Consider the following 27,914-nt stretch of genomic DNA (forward strand, 5'->3'; position numbering starts at 1 on the left):
CAACATGCCGCCACAGACGGAAACACCTCCTAGGTAACACATGAGCCAATCACCACACCCTACGCCTGCCTGTACCCACCCACTCTGTGCTCTATATAAACCATTGTATGTGAATGCTTCCATTAAAATCTCCTGATGATTGAGGGAACCCCTCATGAAACAGATCTGTAGAGATGAAGTAGTCTTGTGATTTTTTTCCCACACCTACATATTGCGCTCTACCACGGTATCGAGCACTATTCTCTGGATAATCCAATCAAGACATATATATATATATATATATATATATATATATATATATATATATATATATATATATATATATACATACAAACCCCGTTTCCATATGAGTTGGGAAATTGTGTTAGATGTAAATATAAACAGAATACAATGATTTGCAAATAATTTTCAACCCATATTCAGTTGAATGCACTACAAAGACAATAATGGCACCCACCTGTTCCCAATTAGCCTGCACACTTGTGTACGTGTTTGATGAGCATTCCTCAACTTTATCAGTATTTATTGCCACCTTTCCCAACTTCTTTGTCACGTGTTGCTCGCATCAAATTCTAAAGTTAATGATTATTTGCAAAAAAAAAAAAGTTTATCAGTTTGAACATCAAATATGTTGTCTTTGTAGCATATTCAACTGAATATGGGTTGAAAATGATTTGCAAATCATTGTATTCCGTTTGTATTTACATCTAAAACAATTTCTCAGCTCATATGGAAATGGGGTTTGTATGAATATATATATATATATATAAATATTTATATATATATATATATATATATATATATATATATACATATATAGATATATAGATACAGTGGGGCAAAAAAGTATTTAGTCAGCCACCGATTGTGCAAGTTCTCCCACTTAAAATGATGACAGAGGTCTGTAATTTTCATCATAGGTACACTTCAACTGTGAGAGACAGAATGTGAAAACACGACGAGTTGAGTTTATACCAAAAAGTTCTATTTTGGTTTCATCTGACCACATGACATTCTCCCAATCCTCTGCTGTATCATCCATGTATCCATTTTGGTAGAAACTCAACTCATTGTGTTTGGAGGACGAAGAATACTGAGTTGCATCCCAAGAACACCACACCTACTGTGAAGCATGGGGGTGGAAACATCATGCTTTGGGGCTGTTTTTCTGCTAAGGGGACAGGACGATTGATCCGTGTTAAGGAAAGAATGAATGGGGCCATGTATCGTGAGATATTGAGCCAAAACCTCCTTCCATCAGTAAGAGCTTTGAATGGTTGACCAAATACTTATTTTCCACCATAATTTACAGATAAATTCTTTAAAATTCCTACAATGTGAATTCCTGGATTTCTCTCACAGTTGAAGTGTACCTATGATGAAAATTACAGACCTCTGTCATCATTTTAAGTGGGAGAACTTGCACAATCGGTGGCTGACTAATACTTTTTTGCCACACTGTATATATGTATATGTATATATACATCAACTTTTTGGTGTAACATTTATCATATTTATACTTTTCATGACCAAATTTAGAAAATGGATGGATGGATAACCAAATTTGGAGTTGTTAAAATTACTTTTCAAACTCTTTCATGGAAACAAATGGGGTCTTCTCTTTAGGTCAACACGGTAGTCTTGTTAGGTGTCTGCGCTGCTCTCCTTGTTCTACGTCAGGGGTCGGCAACCTTTGCCACTCTAAGAGCCATTTTGACCCGTTTCACAGAATAAAGAAGAGAATGGGAGCCAATTATAATCGCAAATATCACCCAGGTAACAATCATAACAGTGTGCTATGAAGCCATTCCGTCTTCTACAACATGTGCTAACAGCTTGCCAGCCCAGTAGCATGTTGTATGTGGCTTCCGCTGATACACGTGCACGACTGCAAGGCATACTTGTTCAACAGCCATACAGGTTACACTGAAGTTTGTGATATAAACAACTTTAACACTCTCACTAATATGCGCCACACTGTGAACCCACACCGAACAAGAATGACAAAAACATTTCGGGAGAACATCGGCACTGTAACACATTATATTGAATTGTATTATATATCCATCCATCCATTTTCTACCGCTTATTCCCTTTCGGGGTCACGGGGGGCGCTGGCGCCTATCCCAGCTACAATCGGGCGGAAGGCAGGGTACACCCTGGACAAGTCGCCACCTCATCGCAGGGCCAACACAGATAGACAGACAACATTCACACTCACATTCACACATTAGGGCCAATTTAATGTTGCCAATCAACCTATCCCCAGGTGCATGTCTTTGGAAGTGGGAGGAAGCCGGAGTACCCGGAGGGAACCCACGCATTCACGGGGAGAACATGCAAACTCCACACAGAAAGATCCCGAGCCTGGATTTGAACCCAGGACTACAGGAACTTCGTATTGTGAGGCAGATGCACTAACCCCTCTGCCACCGTGAAGCCCTGTATTATATATATTATAATATATATAATAATCAACAATAATACTATAAATCAAACAAGGGGAAATGGACTGTGACTACAACATAACAATTACCCATAATCCAATGCATCCATGACTCATCCTGACTATATAATAGACCCCGCGAGCACCAAACCCCGCCCTCCACCCCCCTCCATGCGTCGGTTGAGGTGGCCGGGGTTGGGGGCGCGGGGGTGTATAATATAGTCAGGAACAGTCATGGATACAAAGGATTCTGGGTAACTGTTGTGTTGCGTTTATGTTGTGTTATTGTGAGGATGTTCTCCCGAAATGTGTTTGTCATTCTTGTTTGGTGTGAGTTCACAGTGTGGCGCTTATTAGTAAGAGTGTTAAAGTTGTTTATATCACAACCTTCAGTGTAACCTGTGTGGCCGTTGACCAAGTATGCCTTGCAATCTCGTGCGTGTGATGATAGAAGCAGCAAAATGCATGCGTTCGGCCGGCAAGCAGACATAATGGTGTGAAGGCGGGCGCGGTGACATCTTGTAGAGGACCTTAAAGGGGAACATTATCACCAGACCAAAGTAAGCGTCAATATATACCTTGATGGTGCAGAAAAAAGACCATATATTTTTTGAACCGATTTCCGAACTCTAAATGGGTGAATTTTGGCGAATTAAACGCCTTTCTGTTTATCGCGCTGGAGGCGATGACGTCAGAATGTGACGTCGCCGAGGTAATACAGCCGCCATTTTTATTTTCAACACATTGTAAACATTGGGTCTCAGCTCTGTTATTTTCCGTTTTTTCGACTATTTTTTGGAACTCTGGAGACATCATGCCTCGACGGTGTGTTGTCGGAGGGTGTAACAACACTAACAGGGAGGGATTCAAGTTGCACCGTTGGCCCGAAGATGCGAAAGTGTCTGCCGGCAGACCCCCGTTGAATGGGCCAGAGTGTCTCCACAATTTACCGGCGATGCTAAGGCAGACATGGCACAGAGATGTATGGATAACCTGCAGATGCATTTGCAACGATAAAATCAACAAAATCACAAAGGTGAGTTTTGTTGATGTTGACCTATGTGCTAATCAGACATATTTGGTCGCGGCGTGACTGCCAGCTAATCGATGCTAACATGCTACGCTAATCGACGCTAACATGCTATTTACCGGCGGTGCTAAAGCAGACATGGCACAGAGATGTATGGATAACCTGCAGATGCATTTGCAACGATAAAGTCAACGAAATCACAAAGGTGAGTTTTGTTGATGTTGTTGACTCATGTGCTAATCAGACATATTTGGTCGCGGCGTGACTGCCAGCTAATCAATGCTAACATGCTACGCTAATCGACGCTAACATGCTATTTACCGGCGGTGCTAAAGCAGACATGGCACAGAGATGTATGGATAACCTGCAAATGCATTTGCAAGGATAGTCAACGACATCACAAAGGTGAGTTTTGTTGATGTTGACTGCCAGCTAATCGATGCTAACATGCTATGCTAATCGATGCTAACATGCTATTTACCGGCGGTGCTAAAGCAGACATGGCACAGAGATGTATGGATAACCTGTAGATGCATTTGCAACTATATTACGTTTCCTTCCACCCACATTTAATGCAAAAAAAACACTTACCAATCGACGGATTTAAGTTGCTCTAGTGTCAAAAGATGCGAAAGTCCGGATCGTTTGGTCCGCACATTTTTTTTTTTTTTTGTCCTGTCCAGCTTCTCAGGCAAATCATATAGTTGATGTAGATGCCCATATCGGCTGTTCAGATTTACTTTACAAAAGAGAAGTGTAGGATACTTCTCTTGTTGTCTTATTTGAATGTGACTTTATTAAATGTATTTATATTATCATTTGGTGCAGCCGGGCCGGAGCAGGAGGGGATAGAAAGAGAAAAAAAGGAAGACAGAGGGAGAAATTGTGGGGATAAGAGGGGGATTAGACAGAGAGACAAAAACAACAACAGCAAATACAACAATAACAACAATAACAATAGAACAACACCAGCACATACATAATATGTACAAATATGATCGTAAAAGTGATAGCAAATAAGCAGTTAGTGAAATAAATAATAATATAGTAATGTCAATGAGCATTTTTACACTAAAACTGGAGCAATACAAATACCAATAGAAAAAGCGCTATTGATCATGAACAAAACCAATAGTTTACCTCTATTATCAACAATAAAGTTGTTCAAATGCAACGATACGTATACATAATGATAGCTAAAAAGATAATAAAAAATAAATAAATAAATAAATAAATTGGGCTTCACGGTGGAAGAGGGGTTAGTGCGTCTGCCTCTCAATACGAAGGTCCTGCAGTCCTGGGTTCAAATCCAGGCTCGGGATCTTTCTGTGTGGAGTTTGCATGTTCTCCCCGTGAATGCGTGGGTTCCCTCCGGGTACTCCGGCTTCCTCCACCTCCAAAGACATGCACCTGGGGATAGGTTGATTGGCAACACTAAATTGGCCCTAGTGTGTGAATGTGAGTGTGAGTGTTGTCTGTCTATCTGTGTTGGCCCTGCGATGAGGTGGCGACTTGTCCAGGGTGTACCCCGCCTTCCGCCCGATTGTAGCTGAGATAGGCGCCAGCGCCCCCCGCAACCCCGAAAGGGAATAAGCGGTAGAAAATGGATGGATGGATGGATATCTTCTAAGCAAGATGGCGGCGCCCGGACGGACTGCGACACTGCGGTGCTCTTGCTAAAGATGGAACATTTGGCAGAAATACCGGACAATTCCACAAACTTTATGGCTGGCTCGCATCGTGGTCACTCCGTGATCACGTACGACCGCCAGACACTTCTGGATGTGGACATATCGGGCCGTTTTGGACTGATAGACGCGTGCGTGCTAAACATGCTAACTAGCATGGGAATACGTCGGCGGCTACATCCAGCGGCCTGTGAAGCAGCGGAGTATAGTAGCAGCGGGGGCCGTCTACGGAGCAGACGCCAGCGGTGTGAACGGAAACGCGGATGCCGAGCGGGGCTAAAAACAAAGCAGAAGGCTAATCCCCACAGAACACCACTTCCCTCCATCCTGAAGACGGATTTAGATGAAAGATGCGAGACTACTGGTCTGGGTAAGGAGTCAGTTAAATTAGAACAAGTTTTTTCTGCTTTGAGTGTTTCAGAGTTGGACGTGTTTTACTGAGGTGGCTAACTATGATGCGTGCAGTTTATCAAAGCAACAAACAAACAATCGAAAAATCCCCGTTACTGAGGAGGCTAACCATGATGCGTGCAGTTTATCAAAGCAACAATCAAACAATCGGAACATTCCCGTCGTATCAATTCCTAGATATGGTCGTAATTATACTGAATGCACTGGGCATAATAAACACAACATTATTAATATTGCTACTACGGATAATTTGATCAAAAATTCCCTAAAACAGCCCACTACCTATAATATAGGTTTTTTAAACATAAGATCATTGTCTCCCAAAACGTTGTTAGTTAATGATATTATCAGAGACAACAATCTTAACGTCATCGGTCTCAGTGAAACCTGGCTTAAACCAAACGACTTTTTTGCGCTAAATGAGGCATGTCCTCCTAACTTTACACATGCGCATATTGCCCGTCCGCTTAAAAGGGGTGGGGGGGTCGCACTAATATACAACGAAAACTTTAACCTTAGTCCTAACATAAATAATAAATATAAATCGTTTGAGGTGCTTACTATGAAGTCTGTCACACCGCTGCCTCTACACCTGGCTGTTATCTACCGCCCCCCAGGGCCCTATTCGGACTTTATCAATGAATTCTCAGAGTTCGTTGCTGATCTAGTGACACACGCCGATAATATAATCATACTGGGGGACTTTAATATCCATATGAATACCCCATCGGACCCACCGTGCGTGGCGCTCCAGACTATAATTGATAGCTGTGGTCTCACACAAATAATAAATGAACCCACGCATCGCAACGGTAATACGATAGACCTAGTGCTTGTCAGGGGTATCACCGCTTCCAAAGTTACGATACTCCCGTATGCTAAAGTATTGTCCGATCATTACCTTATAAAATTCGAGGTTCAGACGCATGTTCGTCAAACTAATAATAATAATAACTGCTATAGCAGCCGCAACATTAATATGGCCACAACGACAACTCTTGCTGACCTACTGCCCTCGGTAATGGCACCATTCCCAAAATATGTGGGCTCTATTGATAACCTCACTAACAACTTTAACGACGCCCTGCGCGAAACCATTGATAACATAGCACCGCTAAAGTTAAAAAAGGCTCCAAAAAAGCGCACCCCGTGGTTTACAGAAGAAACTAGAGCTCAGAAATTATTATGCAGAAAGCTGGAACGCAAATGGCGCACGACTAAACTTGAGGTGCACCATCAAGCATGGAGTGATGGTTTAATAACTTATAAACGCATGCTTACCTTAGCTAAAGCTAATTATTACTCAAATCTCATCCACCGTAATAAAAACGATCCTAAATTTTTGTTTAGTACGGTAGCATCGCTAACCCAACAAGGGACTCCTTCCAGTAGCTCCACCCACTCAGCTGATGACTTTATGCAATTCTTTAGTAAGAAAATTGAAGTCATTAGAAAGGAGATTAAAGACAATGCGTCCCAGCTACAACGGGGTTCTATTAACACTGATACGATGGTATATACGGCGGATACTGCCCTCCAAAATAGTTTCTCTCGTTTTGAGGAAATAACATTAGAGGAATTGTTACAACGTGTAAATGGAATAAAACAAACAACATGTTTACTTGACCCTCTTCCTGGGAAACTGATCAAGGAGCTCTTTGTATTATTAGGTCCATCAGTGCTAAATATTATAAACTTATCACTCTCCTCGGGCACTGTTCCCCTAGAATTCAAAAAAGCGGTTATTCATCCTCTTCTTAAAAGACCTAACCTCGATCCTGACCTCACCTTCCCTTTATTTCAAAAATCCTTGAAAAAATTGTTGCGGAGCAGTTAAATGAACACTTAGCGTCTAACAATCTATGTGAAACCTTTCAATCCGGTTTCAGGGCAAATCACTCGACGGAGACAGCCCTCGCAAAAATGACTAATGATCTATTGCTAACGATGGATTCTGATGCGTCATCTATGTTGCTGCTCCTCGATCTTAGCGCTGCTTTCGATACTGTCGATCATAATATTTTATTAGAACGTATCAAAACACGAATTGGTATGTCAGACTTAGCCCTGTCTTGGTTTAACTCTTATCTTACTGATAGGATGCAGTGTGTCTCCCATAACAATGTGACCTCGGACTACGTTAAGGTAACGTGTGGAGTTCCCCAGGGTTCGGTCCTTGGCCCTGCACTCTTCAGCATCTACATGCTGCCGCTAGGTGACATCATACGCAAATACGGTGTTAGCTTTCACTGTTATGCTGATGACACCCAACTCTACATGCCCCTAAAGCTGACCAACACGCCGGATTGTAGTCAGCTGGAGGCGTGTCTTAATGAAATTAAACAATGGATGTCCGCTAACTTTTTGCAACTCAACGCCAAAAAAACGGAAATGCTGATTATCGGTCCTGCTAGACACCGAACTCTATTTAATAATACAACTCTAACATTTGACAACCAAACAATTAAACAAGGCGACACGGTAAAGAATCTGGGTATTATCTTTGACCCAACTCTCTCCTTTGAGTCACACATTAAAAGCGTTACTAAAACGGCCTTCTTTCATCTCCGTAATATCGCTAAAATTCGCTCCATTCTGTCCACTAAAGACGCTGAGATCATTATCCATGCGTTTGTTACGTCTCGTCTCGATTACTGTAACGTATTATTTTCGGGTCTCCCCATGTCTAGCATTAAAAGATTACAGTTGGTAAAAAATGCGGCTGCTAGATTTTTGACAAGAACAAGAAAGTTTGATCACATTACGCCTGTACTGGCTCACCTGCACTGGCTTCCTGTGCACTTAAGATGTGACTTTAAGGTTTTACTACTTACGTGTAAAATACTACACGGTCTAGCTCCATCCTATCTTGCCGATTGTATTGTACCATATGTCCCGGCAAGAAATCTGCGTTCAAAGGACTCCGGCTTATTAGTGATCCCCAAAGCCCAAAAAAAGTCTGCGGGCTGTAGAGCTTTTTCATTTCGGGCTCCAGTACTCTGGAATGCCCTCCCGGTAACAGTTCGAGATGCTACCTCAGTAGAAGCATTTAAGTCTCACCTTAAAACTCATTTGTATACTCTAGCCTTTAAATAGACTCCCTTTTTAGACCAGTTGATCTGCCGTTTCTTTTCTTTTTCTTCTATGTCCCACTCTCCTTTGTGGAGGGAGTCCGGTCCGATCCGGTGGCCATGTACTGCTCGCCTGTGTATCGGCTGGGGACATCTCTGCGCTGCTGATCAGCCTCCGCTTGGGATGGTTTCCTGCTGGCTCCGCTGTGAACGGGACTCTCGCTGCTGTGTTGGATCCGCTTTGGACTGGACTCTCGCGACTGTGTTGGATCCATTATGGATTGATCTTTCACAGTATCATGTTCTCATATGTTCTCATAGTCATCAGTATCATCAGTATCACAGTATCATGTTCTCATAGTCATCATTGTCACCGACGTCCCACTGGGTCATTATTGTCACCGATGTCCCACTGGGTGTGAGTTTTCCTTGCCCTTATGTGGGCCTACCGAGGATGTCGTAGTGGTTTGTGCAGCCCTTTGAGACACTAGTGATTTAGGGCTATATAAGTAAACATTGATTGATTGATTGATTGATATAAATAAATAAATTAAAAAAGAAGAAAAAAAAAAGAAGAAGGAATACCGAAAGATGAAAGGGAAGAGAGAAAGGCAACCTATATTAATCTTGTAGATTGTTATAGTAACAATGGTTTAAGCTCTGTCAATAATGGTCCGCTCATTTTACCGGCGATGCTAACGCAGCTATTCGGCCATGCTATGGCTATGAATAGCGTCAATAGCTATTCACTCAATAGCTTCAGTTTCTTCTTCAATACTTTCATACTCCAACCGTCTGTTTCAATACATGCGTAATCTGTTGAATCGCTTAAGTCGCTGAAATCCGAGTCTGAATCCGAGCTAATGTCGCTATAGCTTGCTGTGGTATTCCCATTGTTTGTTTACATTGGCAGCACTGTGTGACGTCACGGGGAAATGGATAGTGGTTTCGAAGATAGCGAAAATAAGGCACTTTGAAACTTTATTTAGGGATATTCCGAGACCAGTAAAATTTTGAAAAAATACTACAAGCCAAGTCTTCAGTAATGCGGACGTTGTACCGATCCGTTGTGGTGAAGAAGGAGCTGAGCCGGAAGGCAAAGTTCTCAATTTACCGGTCGATCTACGTTCCCATCCTCACCTATGGTCATGAGCTTTGGGTCATGACCGAAAGGATAAGATCACGGGTACAAGCGGCCGAAATGAGTTTCCTCCGCCGTGTGGCGGGGCTCTCCCTTAGGGATAGGGTGAGAAGCTCTGCCATCCGGGAGGAACTCAAAGTAGAGCCGCTGCTCCTTCACATCAAGAGGAGCCAGATGAGGTGGTTCGGGCATCTGGTCAGGATGCCACCCGAACGCCTCCCTAGGGAGGTGTTTAGGGCACGTCCAACCGGTAGGAGGCCACGGGGAAGACCAAGGACACGTTGGGAAGACTATGTCTCCCGGCTGGCCTGGGAACGCCTCGGGATCCCCCAGGAAGAACTAGACGAAGTGGCTGGGGAGAGGGAAGTCTGGGTTTCCCTGCTTAGGCTGTTGCCCCCCGCGACCCGACCTCGGATAAGCGGAAGAAGATGGACGGATGGATGGATACAACAAGCCACTGGGAACTGATTTTTATTGTTTTGAACCCTTTTGAAATTGTGATAATGTTCCCCTTTAAAAGTAAAGCCATCACGGCACGCCCGCAATATTGTAGTCTGAGTGAAAATCGGAGAATGGCACCAAAATCTGGAAACCCCCCCCGAAACAATCGAGGGGGGGGGGGTCGGCGATTATGCAGCCGAGCCACGTCAGAGTGGTCAAAGAGCCGCGGGTTGCAGACCCCTGTTCTACGTGATGTCACCGATACAAGGGACTTTGATAAAACAACAAAGTCCTGCCTCATTTGGAACTCTCCCGACCCACGACAGTCCGCAGGTGTTGCAGCCATGCGTGCATGTTGCACTGCCGCACACATGCAGGCCTGTGTTGCAGACGTACAACCCCAAAGCAGGACTTGTTCACAACCATGTCTTCACTCTTGGAAGAGCAAAACCATCTCTTTGGTGACAACTTGACTCCTCAGAGGAACAAAAGAGTATGGTGGCTAAGAAAAGCCTCTCAGTAACGTGTCACTTAATGGAGACTGATGAGCCTGGCTAATTGGCTTTTAAATGTCAGGAGGAATTTATGGCCACAGAAGGCACGCTTTCATCTTCTCAGCATCAAGATGGAAAAAGTCTAACTTTGGTTTGGTCATGCAGAATTTCTTAGAGGAGGAGGGAAGTGGTTTCTTATAGTCCTGCACTGACTAAGGACTTTTAAGAATGGCTTTTCCAGCGGGCACAGCATTTAATACCGCATGCCATCACTCGTAAAATGCTTATGCGTGGTTTTCCAGCCCTTTCAGGAGCTTGTACTCTTGTCTCATAAAACCTGTTGGATTATTTTCATTTGACAACTTCATCTCCGGGATGTTCCAGTTCCAGCCATCGACAGTCACTTGGTTCCTTTCGGGAGTCCCGACGTGACCCGGCAGTCAGACTAAAAACCCAGACTTGCAGATTACACTCGGTTCAAAAAGGGACGATTGTTCTGGTCCAGGTGTCCCGAATTGTTTTGTGATAATTTTGCAGCCCCCCCCCCCCCCCCCCCCCCAGACATATAACTATTATTTGACATATGCTAACTGTAAACATGCTACCTTTTTTTTTTTTTGCTAATTGTGCAACCCTTTTCCCCACAGTCATATAACTAGGTATTTGACATATGCTAACTGTTATGATGCTACCGTTTTTGTGCTAATTTTGCAACCTTTTCCCCAGAGTCATTTCACTAGGTATTTGACATATGTTAACTGTTAGCATGCAAACTTTTTCATTTTAATTTTGCAGCATTTTCCCCAAAGTCATATAACTAGGTAATTGACATATTTTAACTGTTAGCATGCTAACATTTTTATTTTTATTTTTCAACCTTTTCCCCAGAGTCATATAACTAGGTACTTGACCGATGCGAACTGTTAGCATGCTAAATTTTTTATTTCAATTTTGCAACCTTTTCCCCAGAGTCATAAGTATTTGATATATGCTAAACAGCTAGCTTGCTAATTTGGCAACCCTTTTCCCCACCGTCATATAACAAGGTACTTTACCTATATTAACTGTGAGTATGCTAATTTATTGGTTTTAATTTTATAACCGTTTCCCCAGAGTCATATAACTAGGTACCTGACATATGTTAACTGTTTGCATGCAAACTTTTTTATTTTTATTGTGCAAAATTTTCCCCAGAGTCATATAAGTAGGTACTTGACATGTGCTAACTGTTAGCATGCTAACTTATTTATTTTAATTTGGCAACATTTTCCCCAGTCATATAACTAGGTACTTGACATGTGCTAACTGTTAACATGCTAACTTTTTTTTGCTATTTGTGCAACCCTTTTCCCCACAGTCATATAACTAAGTACTTGACCTATGCTAACTGTTTGCATGCAAACTTTTTTATTTTAATTGTGTGGCATTTTCTACAAGAGTCATATAACTAGGCACATAACTTATGCTGTTAGTATGGTAATTTTTTTACTTACATTTTTCAACCATTTCCCCAGAGTCACATAACTAGGTACTTGACATATCTTAACTGTTAGCATGAAAACTTTTTTATTTTAATTTTGAGACCTTTTTCCCCAGTCATATAACTAGGTATTTGACATATGCTAACTGTTAGCAAGCTAACTTTTAAATTTTTATTTTGAAATCTTTTCCCCAGAATCTTATAACTAGGTACTTGACATATGCTAACTGTTAGAATGCTAACTTTTTTATTTTAATTTTACAACTTTTTCCCCAGAGTCATATAACTACGTATTTGACGTATGTTAACTGTTAGCATGCTGACTTTTTTATTTTAATTTTGCAAAATTTTCCCCAGAGTCCTATAACTAGATACTTGATGTATGCTAACTGTTAGCATGCTAACTTTTTTATTTTAATTTTGCTTCCTTTTCCCCAGAGCCATATAACTATGTATTTAACATATGCTAACTGTTATAATGCTACAGGTTTTGTGCTAATTTTGGAGCCCTTTTTCCCACAGTCATGTAACTAGGTAATTGACATATTTTAACTGTTAGCATGCTAACATTTTTATTTTAATTTTGCAACCTTTTCCCCAGAGTCATATAATTAGGTACTTGACCGATGCTAACTCTTAGCATGCTAACTTTTTTATTTCAATTTTGCAACCTTTTCCACAGAGTCATAAGTATTTGATATATGCTAACTGTTAGCTTGCTAACTTTTTTTTTTTTCAAATTTGCAACCCTTTTCCCAACTGTCATTTAACTAGGTACTTGACTTTTATTAACTGTGAGCATGCTAACTTGTTTTTTTAAATTTGCAACCTTTCCCCAGAGTCATATAACTAGGTACTTGACATATGCTAACTGTTAACATGCTAAAACATTTTATTTAAATTTTGCAACATTTTCCCTAGTCATATAACCGGGTACTTGACTTGTGCTAACTGTTAACATGCTAACTTTTTTTTCTGCTATTTCTGCAGCCCTTTTCTCCACATTCATATATCTACGTACTTGACCTATGCTAACTGTTTGCATGCAAAAGTTTTTATTTTAATTGTGCGGCATTTTCTACAAGAGTCATATAACTAGGCACATAACCTAATTAACTGTTAAAATGGTAATTTTTTATTTAATTTTTCAACCTTTTCCCCAGAGTCATTTAACTAGGTACTTGACATATCTTAACTGTTAGCATGCAAACTTTTTTATTTGAATTTTGAGACCTTTTTTCCCCAGTCATATAACTCGGTAATTGACATATTTTAACTGTTAGCATGCTAACATTTTTATTTTAAATTTGCAACCTTTTCCCCAGAGTCATATAACTAGGTACTTGACCGACGCTAACTGTTAGCATGCTAACTTTTTTATTTCAATTTTGCAACCTTTTCCCCAGAGTCATAAGTATTTGATATATGCTAACTGTTAGCTTGCTAACTTAGTTTTTTTTTTCTAATTTTGCAACCCTTTCCCCACTGTCATATAACTAGGTATTTGACCTATATTAACTGTGAGCATGCTAACTTGTTTGTTTTAATTTTGCAACCTTTCCCCAGAGTCATATAACTAGGTACTTGATATACAGTATGTTAACTGTTTGCATGCAAACCTTTTCATTTTAATTGCGCAACCTTTTCCCCAGAGTTGTATAACTAGGTACTTGACATATGCTAACTGTTATGATGCTACCGTTTTTGTGCTAATTTTGCAACATTTTCCCCATATTCATATAGCCAGGTATTTGACATATGTTAACTGTTAGCATGCAAACGTTTTTATTTTAATTTTGCAGCATTATCAACAAGAATTATATAACTAAGCACATGACCTATGCTAACTGTTAGAATGCAAAATGTTTTATTTTAATTTTGCAACCTTTTCCCCAAAGTCATATAACTAGGTAATTGACATATTTTAACTATTAGCGTGCTAACAATTTTATATACATTTTTCAACCTTTTCCCCAGTCATATAAGTAGGTACTTGACCGATGCTAACTCTTAGCATGCTAACTTTTTTATTTCAATTTTGCAACCTTTTCCCTAGAGTCATAAGTATTTGATGTATGCTAACTGTTAGCTTGCTAACTTATTTTTTTCTAATTTTGCAACCCTTTTCCCAACTGTCATATAACTAGGTACTTGACCTATATTAATTGTGAGCATGCTAACTTGTTTGTTTTAAATTACAACCTTTCCCCAGAGTCATATAACTAGGTACTTGACATATGCTAACTGTTAGCATGCTAAAAAAAATTATTTTAATTTTGCAACATTTTCCCTAGTCATATAACTAGGTACTTGACTTGTGCTAACTGTTAACATGCTAACTTTTTTTTGCTATTTGTGCAGCCCTTTTCCCCACAGTCATATAACTACGTACTTGACCTATGCTAACTGTTTGCATACAAAAGTTTTCATTTTAATTGTGTGGCATTTTCCACAAGAGTCATATAACAAGGCACATAACCTAATTAACTGTTAAAAAGGTAATTTTTTATTTAATTTTTCAACCTTTTCCCCAGAGTCATATAACTAGGTACTTGACATATCTTAACTGTTAGCATGCAAACTTTTTTATTTGAATTTTGAGAGTTTTTTTCCCCAGTCATGTAACTAGGTAATTGACATATTTTAACTGTTAGCATGCTAACATTTTTATTTTAATTTTGCAACCTTTTCCCCACAGTCATATAACTAGGTCCTTGACCGACGCTAACTGTTAGCATGCTAACTTTTTTATTTCAATTTTTCAACCTTTTCCCCAGAGTCATAAGTATTTGATATATGCTAACTGTTAGCTTGCTAACTTTGTTTTTTTTTTCTAATTTTGCAACTCTTTTCCCCACTGTCATATAACTAGGTACTTGACCTATATTAACTGTGAGCATGTTAACTTGTTTGTTTTAATTTTGCAACCTTTCCCCAGAGTCATATAACTAGGTACTTGATATATGTTAACTGTTTGCATGAAACCTTTTCATTTTAATTGCGCAACCTTTTCCCCAGAGTCGTATAACTAGGTACTTGACATATGCTAACTGTTATGATGCTACAGTTTTTGTGCTAATTTTGCAACATTTTCCCCAGAGTCATATAGCCAGGTATTTGACATATGTTAACTGTTAGCATACAAACTTTTTTATTTTAATTTTGCAGCACTTTCCACAAGAGTCATATAACTAAGCACATGACCTATGCTAACTGTTAGAATGCAAAAAAAAAATATTTTAATTTTGCAACCTTTTCACCAAAGTCATATAACTAGGTAATTGACATATTTTAACTGTTAGAATTCTAACATTTTTATTTTAATATTTCAACCTTTTCCCCAGAGTCATATAAGTAGGTACTTGACCGATGCTAACTCTTAGCATGCTAACTTTTTTATTTCAATTTTGCAATCTTTTCCCCAGTCATAAGTATTTGATATATGCTAACTGTTAGCTTGCTAACTGTTTTTTTTCTAATTTTGCAACCCTTTACCCCACTGTTATATAACTAGGTACTTGACCTATATTAACTGTGAGCATGTTAACTTGTTTGTTTTAATTTTGCAACCTTTCCCCAGAGTCATATAACTAGGTACTTGATATATGTTAACTGTTTGCATGAAACCTTTTCATTTTAATTGCGCAACCTTTTCCCCAGAGTCGTATAACTAGGTACTTGACATATGCTAACTGTTATGATGCTACAGTTTTTGTGCTAATTTTGCAACATTTTCCCCAGAGTCATATAGCCAGGTATTTGACATATGTTAACTGTTAGCATACAAACTTTTTTATTTTAATTTTGCAGCACTTTCCACAAGAGTCATATAACTAAGCACATGACCTATGCTAACTGTTAGAATGCAAAAAAAAAATATTTTAATTTTGCAACCTTTTCACCAAAGTCATATAACTAGGTAATTGACATATTTTAACTGTTAGAATTCTAACATTTTTATTTTAATATTTCAACCTTTTCCCCAGAGTCATATAAGTAGGTACTTGACCGATGCTAACTCTTAGCATGCTAACTTTTTTATTTCAATTTTGCAATCTTTTCCCCAGTCATAAGTATTTGATATATGCTAACTGTTAGCTTGCTAACTGTTTTTTTTTCTAATTTTGCAACCCTTTACCCCACTGTTATATAACTAGGTACTTCAACTATATTAACTGTGAGCATGCTAACTTGTTTGTTTTAATTTTGCAACCTTTCCCCAGAGTCATATAACTAGGTACTTGATGTATGTTAACTGTTTGCATGCAAACCTTTTCATTTTTATTTGTGCAACATTTTTCCCAGAATCTTATAACTAGGTACTTGACATATGTTAACTGTTTGCATGCTAAAAAAAATATTTTAATTTTGCAACATTTTCCCCAGTCATATAACTAAGTAATTGACGTGTGCTAACTGTTAACATGCTAACTTTTTTATTTTAATTGTGTGGCATTTTCCACAAGAGTCATATAACTAGGCACATAACCTATTTAACTGTTAAAATGGTCATTTTTATATTTAATTTTTCAACCTTTTCCCCAGAGTCATATAACTAGGTACTTGACATATCTTAACTGTTAGCATGCAAACTTTTTCATTTGAATTTTGAGACCTTTTTCCCCAGTCATAAAACTAGGTATTTGACAAATGCTACCTGTTAGCATGCTAACTTTTTTATTTTAATTTTGCAACCTTTTCCCCAGAGTCATATAACTAGGTACTTGACATATGCTAACTTTTAGAATGCTAACTTTTTTTTTTAAATATGCAAACTTTTACCCAGGGTCATATAACTAAGTACTTGACCTATGCTAACTGTGAGCATGCTAACTTTTTTATTTTTATTTTACAACTTTTTCCCCAGAGTCTTATAAGTACATATTTGACGTATGTTAACTGTTAGCATGCTGACATTTTTATTTTTATTTTGCAACCTTTTCCCCAGAGTCCCATAACTAAGTACTTGATCTATGCTAACTGTTAGCATGTACACTTTTTTATTTTAATTTTGCAACCTTTTCCCCAGAGCCATATAACTAGGTATTTGACACATGCTAACTGTTATAATGCTAACGTTTTTGTGCTAATTTTGCAGCCCTTTTTCCCACAGTCCAATAACTAGGTACTTGACCTATGCTAAATGTTTGCATGTTAAATTTTTTATTTTAATTTTGCAACCTTTTCCACAGAGTCATATAACTAGGGACTTGGACATATAATTAGGAATTTGACCTATGTTAACTGTTAGCATGCTAACTTTTTAAATTTTTTTTATTTTGCAACCATTTCCCCAGTCATATAACTAGGTATTTGACATATGCTAACTGTTATGATGCTACCGTTTTTGTCCTAATTTTGCAGCGCTTTTCCCCAGAGTAACATATCTAGGTACTTCGCATATGCTAACTGTTAAAATGCTAACTTATTTTTTGCTAATTGTGAGACCCTTTTCCCCAGAGTCACATAACTAGGTACTTGACATATCTTAACTGTTCGCATGCAAAAACATTTACTTACATTTTGTGACTTTTTCCCCCAGAGTCATATAACTGGGTATTTGACATATGCTAACTGTTATCATGCTACAGTTTTTGTACACATTTTGCAGCCCCTTTCTCCAGAGTCATATAACTACAGTTGGTCGCTACATCTGTAAGTGCAAGTTAAAACTCTACCATGCCAAGCCAAAGCCATTTATCAACAACACCCAGAAATGCCGCCGGCTTCGCTGGGCCCCGAGCTCATCTAAGATGAACTGATGCAAAGTGGAAAAGTGTTCTGTGGTCTGATGGTCGGTGCCTATGAAAGTACCGAATTTGATACCCGTCCCCAGCTCCGAGGGCTTGACTGCTTGTTTCCCGGCCACGTACTGCAAATGTATCAGAGTATGAAACCGAGGTCTCCATTGTCCTATTTTAGGCTTCATAATGCACCACAAATTTTCAATGGGAGACAGGTCTGGACTACAGGCAGGCCAGTCTAGTACCTGCACTCTTTTACTATGAAGCCACGGTGTTTTAACTGGTGGCCTGGCATTGTCTTGCTGAAATAAGCAGGGGCGTCCGTGATAACGTTGCTTGGATGGCAACATATGTTGCTCCAAAACCTGTATGTACCTTTCAGCATTATTGGTGCCTTCACAGATGTGTAAGTTACCCATGCCTTGGGCACTAATACACCCCCATACCATCACAGATGCTGGCTTTTACACTTTGCTCCTAGAACAATTCTTGATGGTTCTTTTCCTTTTTTGTCCGGAGGACACGACGTCCACAGTTTCCAAAAACAATTTGAAATGAGGACTCGTCAGACCACACAACACCTTTCCACTTTGCATCAGTCAATCTTAGATGAGTTCGAGCTCAGCGAAGCACGCGGCGTTTCCGGGTGTTGTTGATATATGGCTTTGGCTTTGCATAGTTGAGTTTTACCTTGCACTTACAAATGTAGCGACCAACTGTAGTTACTGACAGTGGTTTTCTGAAGTGTTCCTGAGCCCATGTGGTGATATCCTTTACACACCGATGTCGCTTTTTGATGCAGGGATCCAAGGTTACTGGCATTCAATGTTGGTTTTCGGCCTTGCCGCTTACGTGCAGTGATTTCTCCAGATTCTCTGAACCTTTTGATGATATTACGGACCGTAGATTGTGAAATCCCTAAATTCCTTGCAATATTTTGTTGAGAAATGTTGTTCCTAATCTGTCGGACAATTTGCTCAGGCATTGGTTGACAAAGTGGTGACCCTCGCCCCGTCCTTGTTTGTGAAAGACTGAGCATTTCACGGAAGATGCTTTTGCACCCAATCATGGCACTCACCTGTTCCCAATTAGCCTGTTCACCAAATACGTGTTTGTAGAGCATTCCTCAACTTCCTCAGTCTTTTTTGCCACTTGTGCAAGCTTTTTTCACTTATGTTGCAGAGCTAATATCTGCAAAAAATAACAAAGTTTACCAGTTTGAACATTAAATATCTTGTCTTTGAAGTTTATTTAATTGAATATAAGATGAAAATTGTTCGCAAATCATTATATTTTGTTTTTATTTACCATTTACACAACTTTATGAATACATATTATTTGCAGGCTTTCGAGGGGCGAATAAAAATTAGGGGCGGGGCCAAATCCGGCCCCCGAGCCTTGAGTTTGACACCTGTGTCCTATGTGATCCACTTCCATCATCACCGAACGTCTACTTTCCTTCCTACGCTGCAGTTTGGACCCCTTTCTTACTTCCCCGCCGCCCCTGCTTATACAAAGTATTATTGAGCGCCTCATTAAAGTGGCCATAAATACGCATGTTCGATGCCAGAAAAAATAAAGGCTATCAGTTACTTGAGATGCTTTTATAACTAGTAGTTACACCTCGCCTTGTGGAACATTCATGTCATCCACACCTTCAATCAGGCGTTTTTCACCTCATTCCAGTCGCCGGGCAGAATAAAAAACAAACTGAAAGCTTCAAAGTTTTCTCCCCCATGCAGGGAGTTGATGATTATTACCAGTTTATTGTTTTTATAAACGATTCAATCCGCCTTCGAAACACCCACTCGCAGCCTGTCGGACAGATGCCAAACACCCTGAATATATAAAACCGGAATAAAAATCACCACTTTTTGCATTTAGTGGAGCGTGTGGCGACATCTAAGAGAGGGTGCACACTCGCCTGAGTGGGACACACGTGTGGAACTCATGCTCGTGCAGACATTATTTGTGAAACAGTGAACTAGAATATGATCATGATATACAGTGGGGCAAAACAGTGTTTAGTTAGCCACCGATTGTGCAAGTTCTCCCACTTAAAATGATGACAGAGGTCTGTAATTTTCATCATAGGTACACTTCAACTGTGAGAGACAGAATGTGAAAAAAAATCCCGGAATTCACATTGTAGGAATTTTAAAGAATTTATTTGTAAATTATGGTGGAAAATAAGATCTCATCCCATGGGGTCAAAATGATCATGAGAACGGTGAGCAAAAATCCCAGAACCACACGCGGGGGACCTGGTGAATGACCTGCAGAGAGCTGGGACCAAAGTAACAAAGGTTACCATCAATAACACGACGCCGACAGGGAATCAATTCCTGCAGTGCCAGACGTGTCACCTTGCTTAAGCCAGTGCATGTGCAGGCCCGTCTGAAAAACCAAAAAGTTCGATTTTGGTTTCATCTGACCACATGACATTCTCCCAATCCTCTGCTGTACCATCCATGTATCCATTTTGGTATAAACTCAACTCGTCGTGTTTGGAGGAAGAAGAATACTGAGTTGCATCCCAAGAACACTATACCTACTGCGAAGCATGGAAGTGGAAACATCATGCTTTAGCATTTTAAAAGTTAGCATTTGTCGAGTAACTAGTTTCATGACTTGGAGAAAAGGGTTGCACAATTAGCAAAAAATAATAGCATTTTAACAGTTAGCATGTGTCAAGTAACTAGTTTCATGACTCGGGGGAAAGGGTTCCACAATTATTTAAAAAAAAATCGTTAGCATGTGTCAAGTACCGAGTTTCATGACTCTGGGGAAAAAAATAGCAAAATTTAATAAAATAAAAAAAATTTAGCAAGCTACCAGTTAGCATAGGTCAAGCACCTAGTTGTATGACTGAGGGAAAGGGTTGCAAAATTAGCACAAAAAAGTTAGCATTTTAACAGTTAGCATGTGTCAAGTACTTAATTTCATGACTCTGGGGAAAGGGTTGCACAATTAGCAAAAAAAAAAAGTTAGCATTTTAACAGTTAGCATGCGTCAAGTACCTAGTTTCATGACTCTGGGGAAAGGGTTGCACAATTAGCAAAAAAAAAAGTTAGCATTTAAGAGTTAGCATGTGTCAAGTAACTAGTTTCATGACTTGGGGGAAAGGGTTGCACAATTAGCACAACAAAAAAGTTAGCATTTTAACAGTAAGCATGTGTCAAGTACCTAGTTTCATGACTCTGGGGAAAGGGTTGCACAATTAGCACAAGAAAAGTTAGCATTTTAACAGTTAGCATGTGTCAAGTACCAAGTTTCATGACTCTGGGGGGAGGGTTGCACAATTAGCAAAAAAAAAAGTTAGCATTTTAACAGTTAGCATGTGTCAAGTACCTAGTTTCTTGACTCGGGGGTGAAAGGGTTGCACAATTAGCAAAAAAAAGAAGTTAGCATTTTAACAGTTAGCATGTGTCAAGTACCTAGTTTCTTGACTCGGGGGGAAAAGGGTTGCACAATTAGCAAAACAAAAAAGTTAGCATTTTAACAGTAAGTATGTGTCAAGTACCTAGTTTCATGACTCTGGGGAAAGGGTTGCACAATTAGCACAAGAAAAGTTAGCATTTTAATAGTTAGCATGTGTCAAGTAACTAGTTTCATGACTCGGGGGAAAGGGTTGCACAATTAGTCATTAAACTTGGTACTCGACACATGCTAACTGTTAAAATGCTAACTTTTTTTTTGTTAATTGTGCAACTCTTTCCCCCAAAATCATGAAGCTAGTTACTTGACACATTCTAACTGTTAACATGCTAAAAAAAAATGTTTTGCTAATTGTGCAACCCTTTCCCGAGAGTCATGAAACTAGGTACTTGACACATGCTAAATGTTAAAATGTTAACTTTTTTTGTCCTAATCGTGCAACCCTTTCCCCCGAGTCATGAAATAGGTACTTGACACATACTAACTGTTAAAATGCTATTTTTTTTGTGCTATTTGTGCAACCCTTTCCCCTGAGTCATGAAACTAATCACTTGACACATGCTAACTGTTAAAGTGCTTTTTTTCTCTTTTTTTTTTTGCTAATTGTGCAACCCTTTCCCCCAGAGTCATGAAGCTATGTACTTGAAACATGCTAACTGTTAAAATGCTAACTTTTTTTTTGCTATTTGTGCAACCCTTTCCCCCAGAGTCATGAAGCTAGTTACTTGACACATGCAAACTGTTAAAATGTTAACTTTTTTGTGCTAATTGTGCAACTTTTTCCCCCGAGTCCTGAAACTAGGTACTTGACACATGCTAACTGTTAATATGATAACTTTTTTGTGCTAATTGTGCAACCTTTTCCCCCGAGTCATAAAACTAGTTACTTGACACATGCTAACTGTTAAAATGCAAACTTTTTTTTGTTCTAATTTTGCAACACTTTCACCCAGAGTCATATAACTAGGTACTTGACACATGTTAACTGTTAAAATGCTTTTTTTTTTTGCTAATTGTGCAACCCTTTCCCCCAGGGTCATGAAGTTAGTCACTTGACACATGCTAACTGTTAAAATGCTAAAAAAAATTGTGCTAATTGTGCAACCCTGTCCCCCGAGTCCTGAAACTAGTCACATGACACATGCTTACTGTTAAAATGCTAACTTTTGTTGTGCTAATTGTGCAACCCTTTCCCCCTAGTCATAAAACTAGGTACTTGACATATGCCAACTGTTAAAATGCTAACTCTTTTTTTTTGTGCTAATTGTGCAACCCTTTCCCCCAGAGTCATGAAGCTAGTTACTTGACACATTCTAACTGTTAAAATGCTATAAAAAATGTTTAGCTAATTGTGCAACCCTTTCTCCCCGAGTCATGAATCTAGTTACTTGACTCATGCTTACTGTTAAAATGCTAACTTTTTTTTTTTTGCTAATTGTGCAACCCCTTTCCCCCAGAGTCATGAAATTAAGTACTTGATCCATGCTAACTGTTAAAATGCTAACTTTTTTTGTGCTAATTGTGCAACTCCTTCCCCCAGTGTCATGAAACTAGTTACTTGACACATGCTAACTTTTAAAATGCTAACTTTTTCTTTTGCTAATTGTGCAACCCTTTTCCCCGAGTCATGAAACTAGGTACTTGACAAATGCTGACTGTTTACATGCTAACTTTTTTTTTTGCTAATTGTGCAACCCTTTCCCCCGAGACATAAAACGAGTTACTTTACACATGCTAACTGTTAAAATGCTAACTTTTTTGGGTGCTAATTGTGCAACCCCTCCCCCAGAGTCATGAAGCTAGTTACTTGACACATGCTAACTGTTAAAATGCTACGTTTTTTTGTGCTAATTGTGCAACACTTTCCCCCGAGTCATGAAACTAGGTACTTGACACATGCTAATTGTTAAAATGCTAACTTTTTTGTGCTAATTGTGCAACCCTTTCCCCCGAGTCATGAAACTAGTTACTTGACACATGCTAACTGTTAAAATGATTTGTATTTTTTTTTGCTAATTGTGCAACCCTTTTCCCCGAGTCATGAAACTAGGTACTTGACAAATGCTGACTGTTTGCATGCTAACTTTTTTTTTTTGCTAATTGTGCAACCCTTTCCCCCGAGACATAAAACTAGTTACTTTACACATGCTAACTGTTAAAATGCAAACTTTTTTGTGTGCTAATTGTGCAACCCTTCCCCCAGAGTCATGAAGCTAGTTACTTGACACATGCTAACTGTTAAAATGCTAACTTTTTTTGTGCTAATCGTGCAACCCTTTCCCCCCGTGTCATGAAACTAGGTACTCGACACATACTAACATTTAAAATGCTAACTATTTTGTGCTAGTTTTGCAACTCTTTTCCCCGAGTCATGAAACTAGGTATTTGACACTGCTAACTTTTTTTTTTTGCTAATTGTGCAACTCTTTCCCCCAGTCATGAAGATAGTTACTTGACACATGCTAACTGTTAAAATGCTAACTTTTTTTGTGCTAATTGTGCAACACTTTCCCCCGAGTCATGAAACTAGGTACTTGACACATGTTAATTGTTAAAATGCTAACTTTTTTTGTGCTAATTGTGCAACCCTTTCCCCCGAGTCATGAAACTAGTTACTTGACACATGCTAACTGTTAAAATGCTAACTTTTTTTGTGCTAATTGTGCAACCCTGTTCCTCGAGTCATGAAACTAGTTCCTTGACAAATGCAAGCTGAGGTTGCAGAAAACCTCCAAACTGTACTTGCCTGGCGTTGAATCCGGCCCATTCACTGGCATAAAGTGGTGCATTATTCCCTTTTTTTTTTTTTTCCGGCTGCAACAAATGCGAGCAGGGCATGCGTCTGCACGTTCCTTGGCTGCCCTTTGTGCGGCCTTGGCCCACCGCGCTGTGACCTCCGACCTGGTCGTTTAGGAGGCGCACCAGCGTGTTAATCAAGTCGTCAGTTAGCGTCTTGTCAAGGAACGCGCCATAAAGCAACTTTATGTATTAACGTTTCTTTGCGGGCGTTTTATTCACAAGCCGGGGACTTGTCGCCAGCGTGTTCTGGCAGCGAGGCGTGTGTAGGTGGCGTCGGACTGCGGTCAGCGTGTCAGGCCGCAGGGGTCACGCCGGCACAATGACGTGCTTTATGGATAATACCGTGGACTCCGCCCCCTCGCCCCCCCCGAGACATTTCAGCTCAGTTGAATGTCAAAGATTATGACACGCTTGCTGCTTCGGACTTCTGAGCTGACTTCCTTTGGTGTTGTTTGTTTTTTTTCCCTTCCAGATCGAGAACGTGGACGCGTGCCTCAGTTTCCTGGACGCCAGAGGAGTGAACGTTCAAGGGCTCTCGGCAGAAGGTAAGACTTGCACTGACGACGCGGTCAGGTGGTGGAGCTCTTTACCCTTGCATTTTCTCATTTCCAATGTATTTTGGTGAATCTCCAGCCGACCTTTTTTGCATTTTTATTCCTTTCGTGGTCTCAAAAATACTGCAATTCTATAAAATGTACTTAATTTGTTACCTTTTCATCCATAAAGGTGTTAAGACTTTTTATCGTTATTCAAATATTGGACTTTACAGTACAAATAAGAACAACATTTTGTTGCATTTGCTCATGGTCGTGCAGGATTATTATTATTATTATTTATTAATTTTTATTTATCTATTATTATTTTTATTATTTAAAAAAAAGGTTGAGCTGTAGTACGCACCTGTCATGCACCTGCGTGCTTTTGTTTATTGCACGCAAGTATTTTTTTTATGTGCGAACTAGTTTAAAAAAAAGTTTAATTAAAACTTTCTGTCAAAATGTGATTTTTTTATATGAGAAATAATTTAAAAAAAAATGTATGTCAAAATGTGATATTTTTTGTATGAGAACTAGTAAACAAAACATTTAATTAAACTTATATATGTAATTTGTAATTTTTTAGTTTTTAATAATGTACTTTTTATATGAGAAACAGTTTAAAAAAGTTGAATTAAAACTTTCCATGTCAAAATGTGATTTTTTTTATATGAGAACTAATAAACAAAAAGTGTAATTAAACATGTATATGTATTTTTTTTGTTTTTAATATTGTAGTTTTTATATGAGAAATAGATTGGACGGCATAGCTCGGTTGGTATAGTGGCCATGCCAACAACTTGAGGGTTGCAGGTTCGATTCCCGCGTGTGCCATCCTAGTTACTGCCGTTGTGTCCTTGGGCAAAACACTTTACCCACCTGCTCCCAGTGCCACCCACACTGGTTCAAATGTAACTTAGATATTGGGTGTCACTATGTAAAGCGCTTTGAGTCACTTGAGAAAAGCGCTATATAAATATAATTCACTTCACATTAAAAAAAAGTAGAATTTTTAACTTTCTATGTCAAAATGTGATTTTTTTATATGAGAAATAGTGAACAAAAAGTGTAATTAAATATGTACATGTAATTTTTTTGTTTTTAATATTGCAGTTTTTATATAAGAAATAGTTAAAAAAAATAGCAAGTTGAATTAAAACTTTCTATGTCAAAATGTGATTTTTTTAATAAGAAATATTTAAAAAAAAATGTTATGTCAAAATGTGACATTTTTGTATGAGAACTAGTAAACAAAAAATGTAATTAAACTTATAAATGTAATTTGTAATTTTTTTAGTTTTTAATATTGTAGTTTTTATATGAGAAATAGTTTTAAAAAAGTTGAATTAAAACTTTCCATGTCAAAATTTGATTTTTTTTATATGAGAACTAATAAACAAAAAGTGTAATTAAACATGTATATGTATTTTTTTGTTTTTAATATTGCAATTTTTATATGAGAAATAGATTTTGAAAAAGTAGAATTTTTAACTCTATGTCAAAATGTGATTTTTTTAATATGAGAAATAGTGAACAAAAAGTGTAATTAAATATGTATATGTAATTTTTTGGTTTTTAATATTGCAGTTTTTATATGAGAAATAGTTAGAAAAATAGCAAGTTGAATTAAAACTTTCTATGTCAAAATGTGATTTTTTTTACATGAGAAATAGTAAACAAAAAGTGTAATTAAATATGGATATGTATTTTTTTTAATATTTTATTTTTTGTATGAGAAATAGTTAGAAAGTTTTAATTCAACTTTTTTTAAACTATTTCTCATATAAAAACTACAATATTAAAAACAAAAAAATCTACATATCCATATTTAATTACACTTTTTGTTTACTATTTCTTATATTAAAAAATCACATTTTGACATAGAAAGTTTTAATTCAACTTTTTAACTATTAGTCATATAAAAACTACAATATTAACAACAAAAACAATTTACATATACATGTTTAATTACCTGCGATGTGGTGGCGACTTGTCCAGGGTGTACCCCGCCTTCCGCCTGATTGTATCTGAGATAGACGCCAGCGCCCCCCGCGACCTCAAAAGGGAATAAGCGGTAGAAAATGGATGGGATGGATGGATGTTTAATTACACTTTTTGTTTACTATTACTCATACAAAAAAATCACATTTTGACATAGAAAGTTTTAATTCAACATTTTTTCTAACTATTTCTCACATAAAAACTACAATATTAAAAACAAAAAAAATTACATATACATGTTTAATTACACTTATTGTTTACTATTTCTCATACAAAAAAAATCCCATTTTGACATTAAAAAAAAGTTTTCAATATTGTAGTTTTAATACGAGAAATTGTTTAAAAAAAAGTTGAATTAAAACTTTCTATGTCAAAATGGGATTTTTTTTCTATGAGAAATAGTGAACAAAAGGTGTAATTAAAAATGTATATATAACTAGGTACTTGAGATATGCTAACTGTTATTATGCTACCGTTTGTGTGCTAATTTTGCAGCCCATTTTCATTGTCATTTAACTAGGTATTTTACATATGCTAACTGTTATCATGCTACCGTTTTGGTGCTAAATTTTCAGCCCTTTTCCCCAGAGTCATATAACTAGTAACTTGACCTATGCTAACTGTTAGCTTGCTAACTTTTTTTCAAAATTTTGCTACCTTTTTCTCATATATTTGACAGATGTTAAGTAGTTCTCATACAAAAAAAACACATTTTGACATAAAAAAGTTTTCCATCCATCCATCCATCTTCTTCCGCTTATCCGAGGTCGGGTCGCGGGGGCAGCAGCCTAAGCAGGGAAGCCCAGACTTCCCTCTCCCCAGCCACTTCGTCTAGCTCTTCCCGGGGGATCCCGAGGCGTTCCCAGGCCAGCCGGGAGACATAGTCTTCCCAACGTGTCCTGGGTCTTCTCCGTGGCCTCCTACCGGTTGGACGTGCCCTAAACACCTCCCTCGGGAGGCGTTCGGGTGGCATCCTGACCAGATGCCAGAACCACCTCATCTGGCTCCTCTCGATGTGGAGGAGCAGCTGCTTTACTTTGAGTCCCTCCCGGATGACAGAGCTTCTCACCCTATCTCTAAGGGAGAGCCCCGCCACACGGCGGAGGAAACTCATTTCCGCCGCTTGTACCCGTGATCTTATCCTTTCGGTCATGACCCAAAGCTCATGACCATAGGTGAGGATGGGAACGTAGA

General features: G+C 38.6%; 1 protein-coding gene across 4 annotated transcripts in view; it reads left to right on the plus strand.

The window, feature by feature from the left end:
- nav3 (neuron navigator 3) overlaps positions 1–27,914 on the plus strand; it is a 524,985-nt gene that overhangs the window by 168,104 nt on the left and 328,967 nt on the right. For all 4 annotated transcript variants that reach the window (XM_061913994.1, XM_061913995.1, XM_061913996.1 and 1 more), the window contains exon 4: positions 24,656–24,728. In XM_061913994.1, coding sequence (XP_061769978.1) covers positions 24,656–24,728 — 73 coding nt within the window. The remainder of the gene's footprint in view (positions 1–24,655; positions 24,729–27,914) is intronic.

The sequence above is a fragment of the Nerophis ophidion genome, linkage group LG10 (genome assembly GCF_033978795.1).
Source record: "Nerophis ophidion isolate RoL-2023_Sa linkage group LG10, RoL_Noph_v1.0, whole genome shotgun sequence".
Classification (NCBI taxonomy): Eukaryota; Metazoa; Chordata; class Actinopteri; order Syngnathiformes; family Syngnathidae; genus Nerophis; species Nerophis ophidion.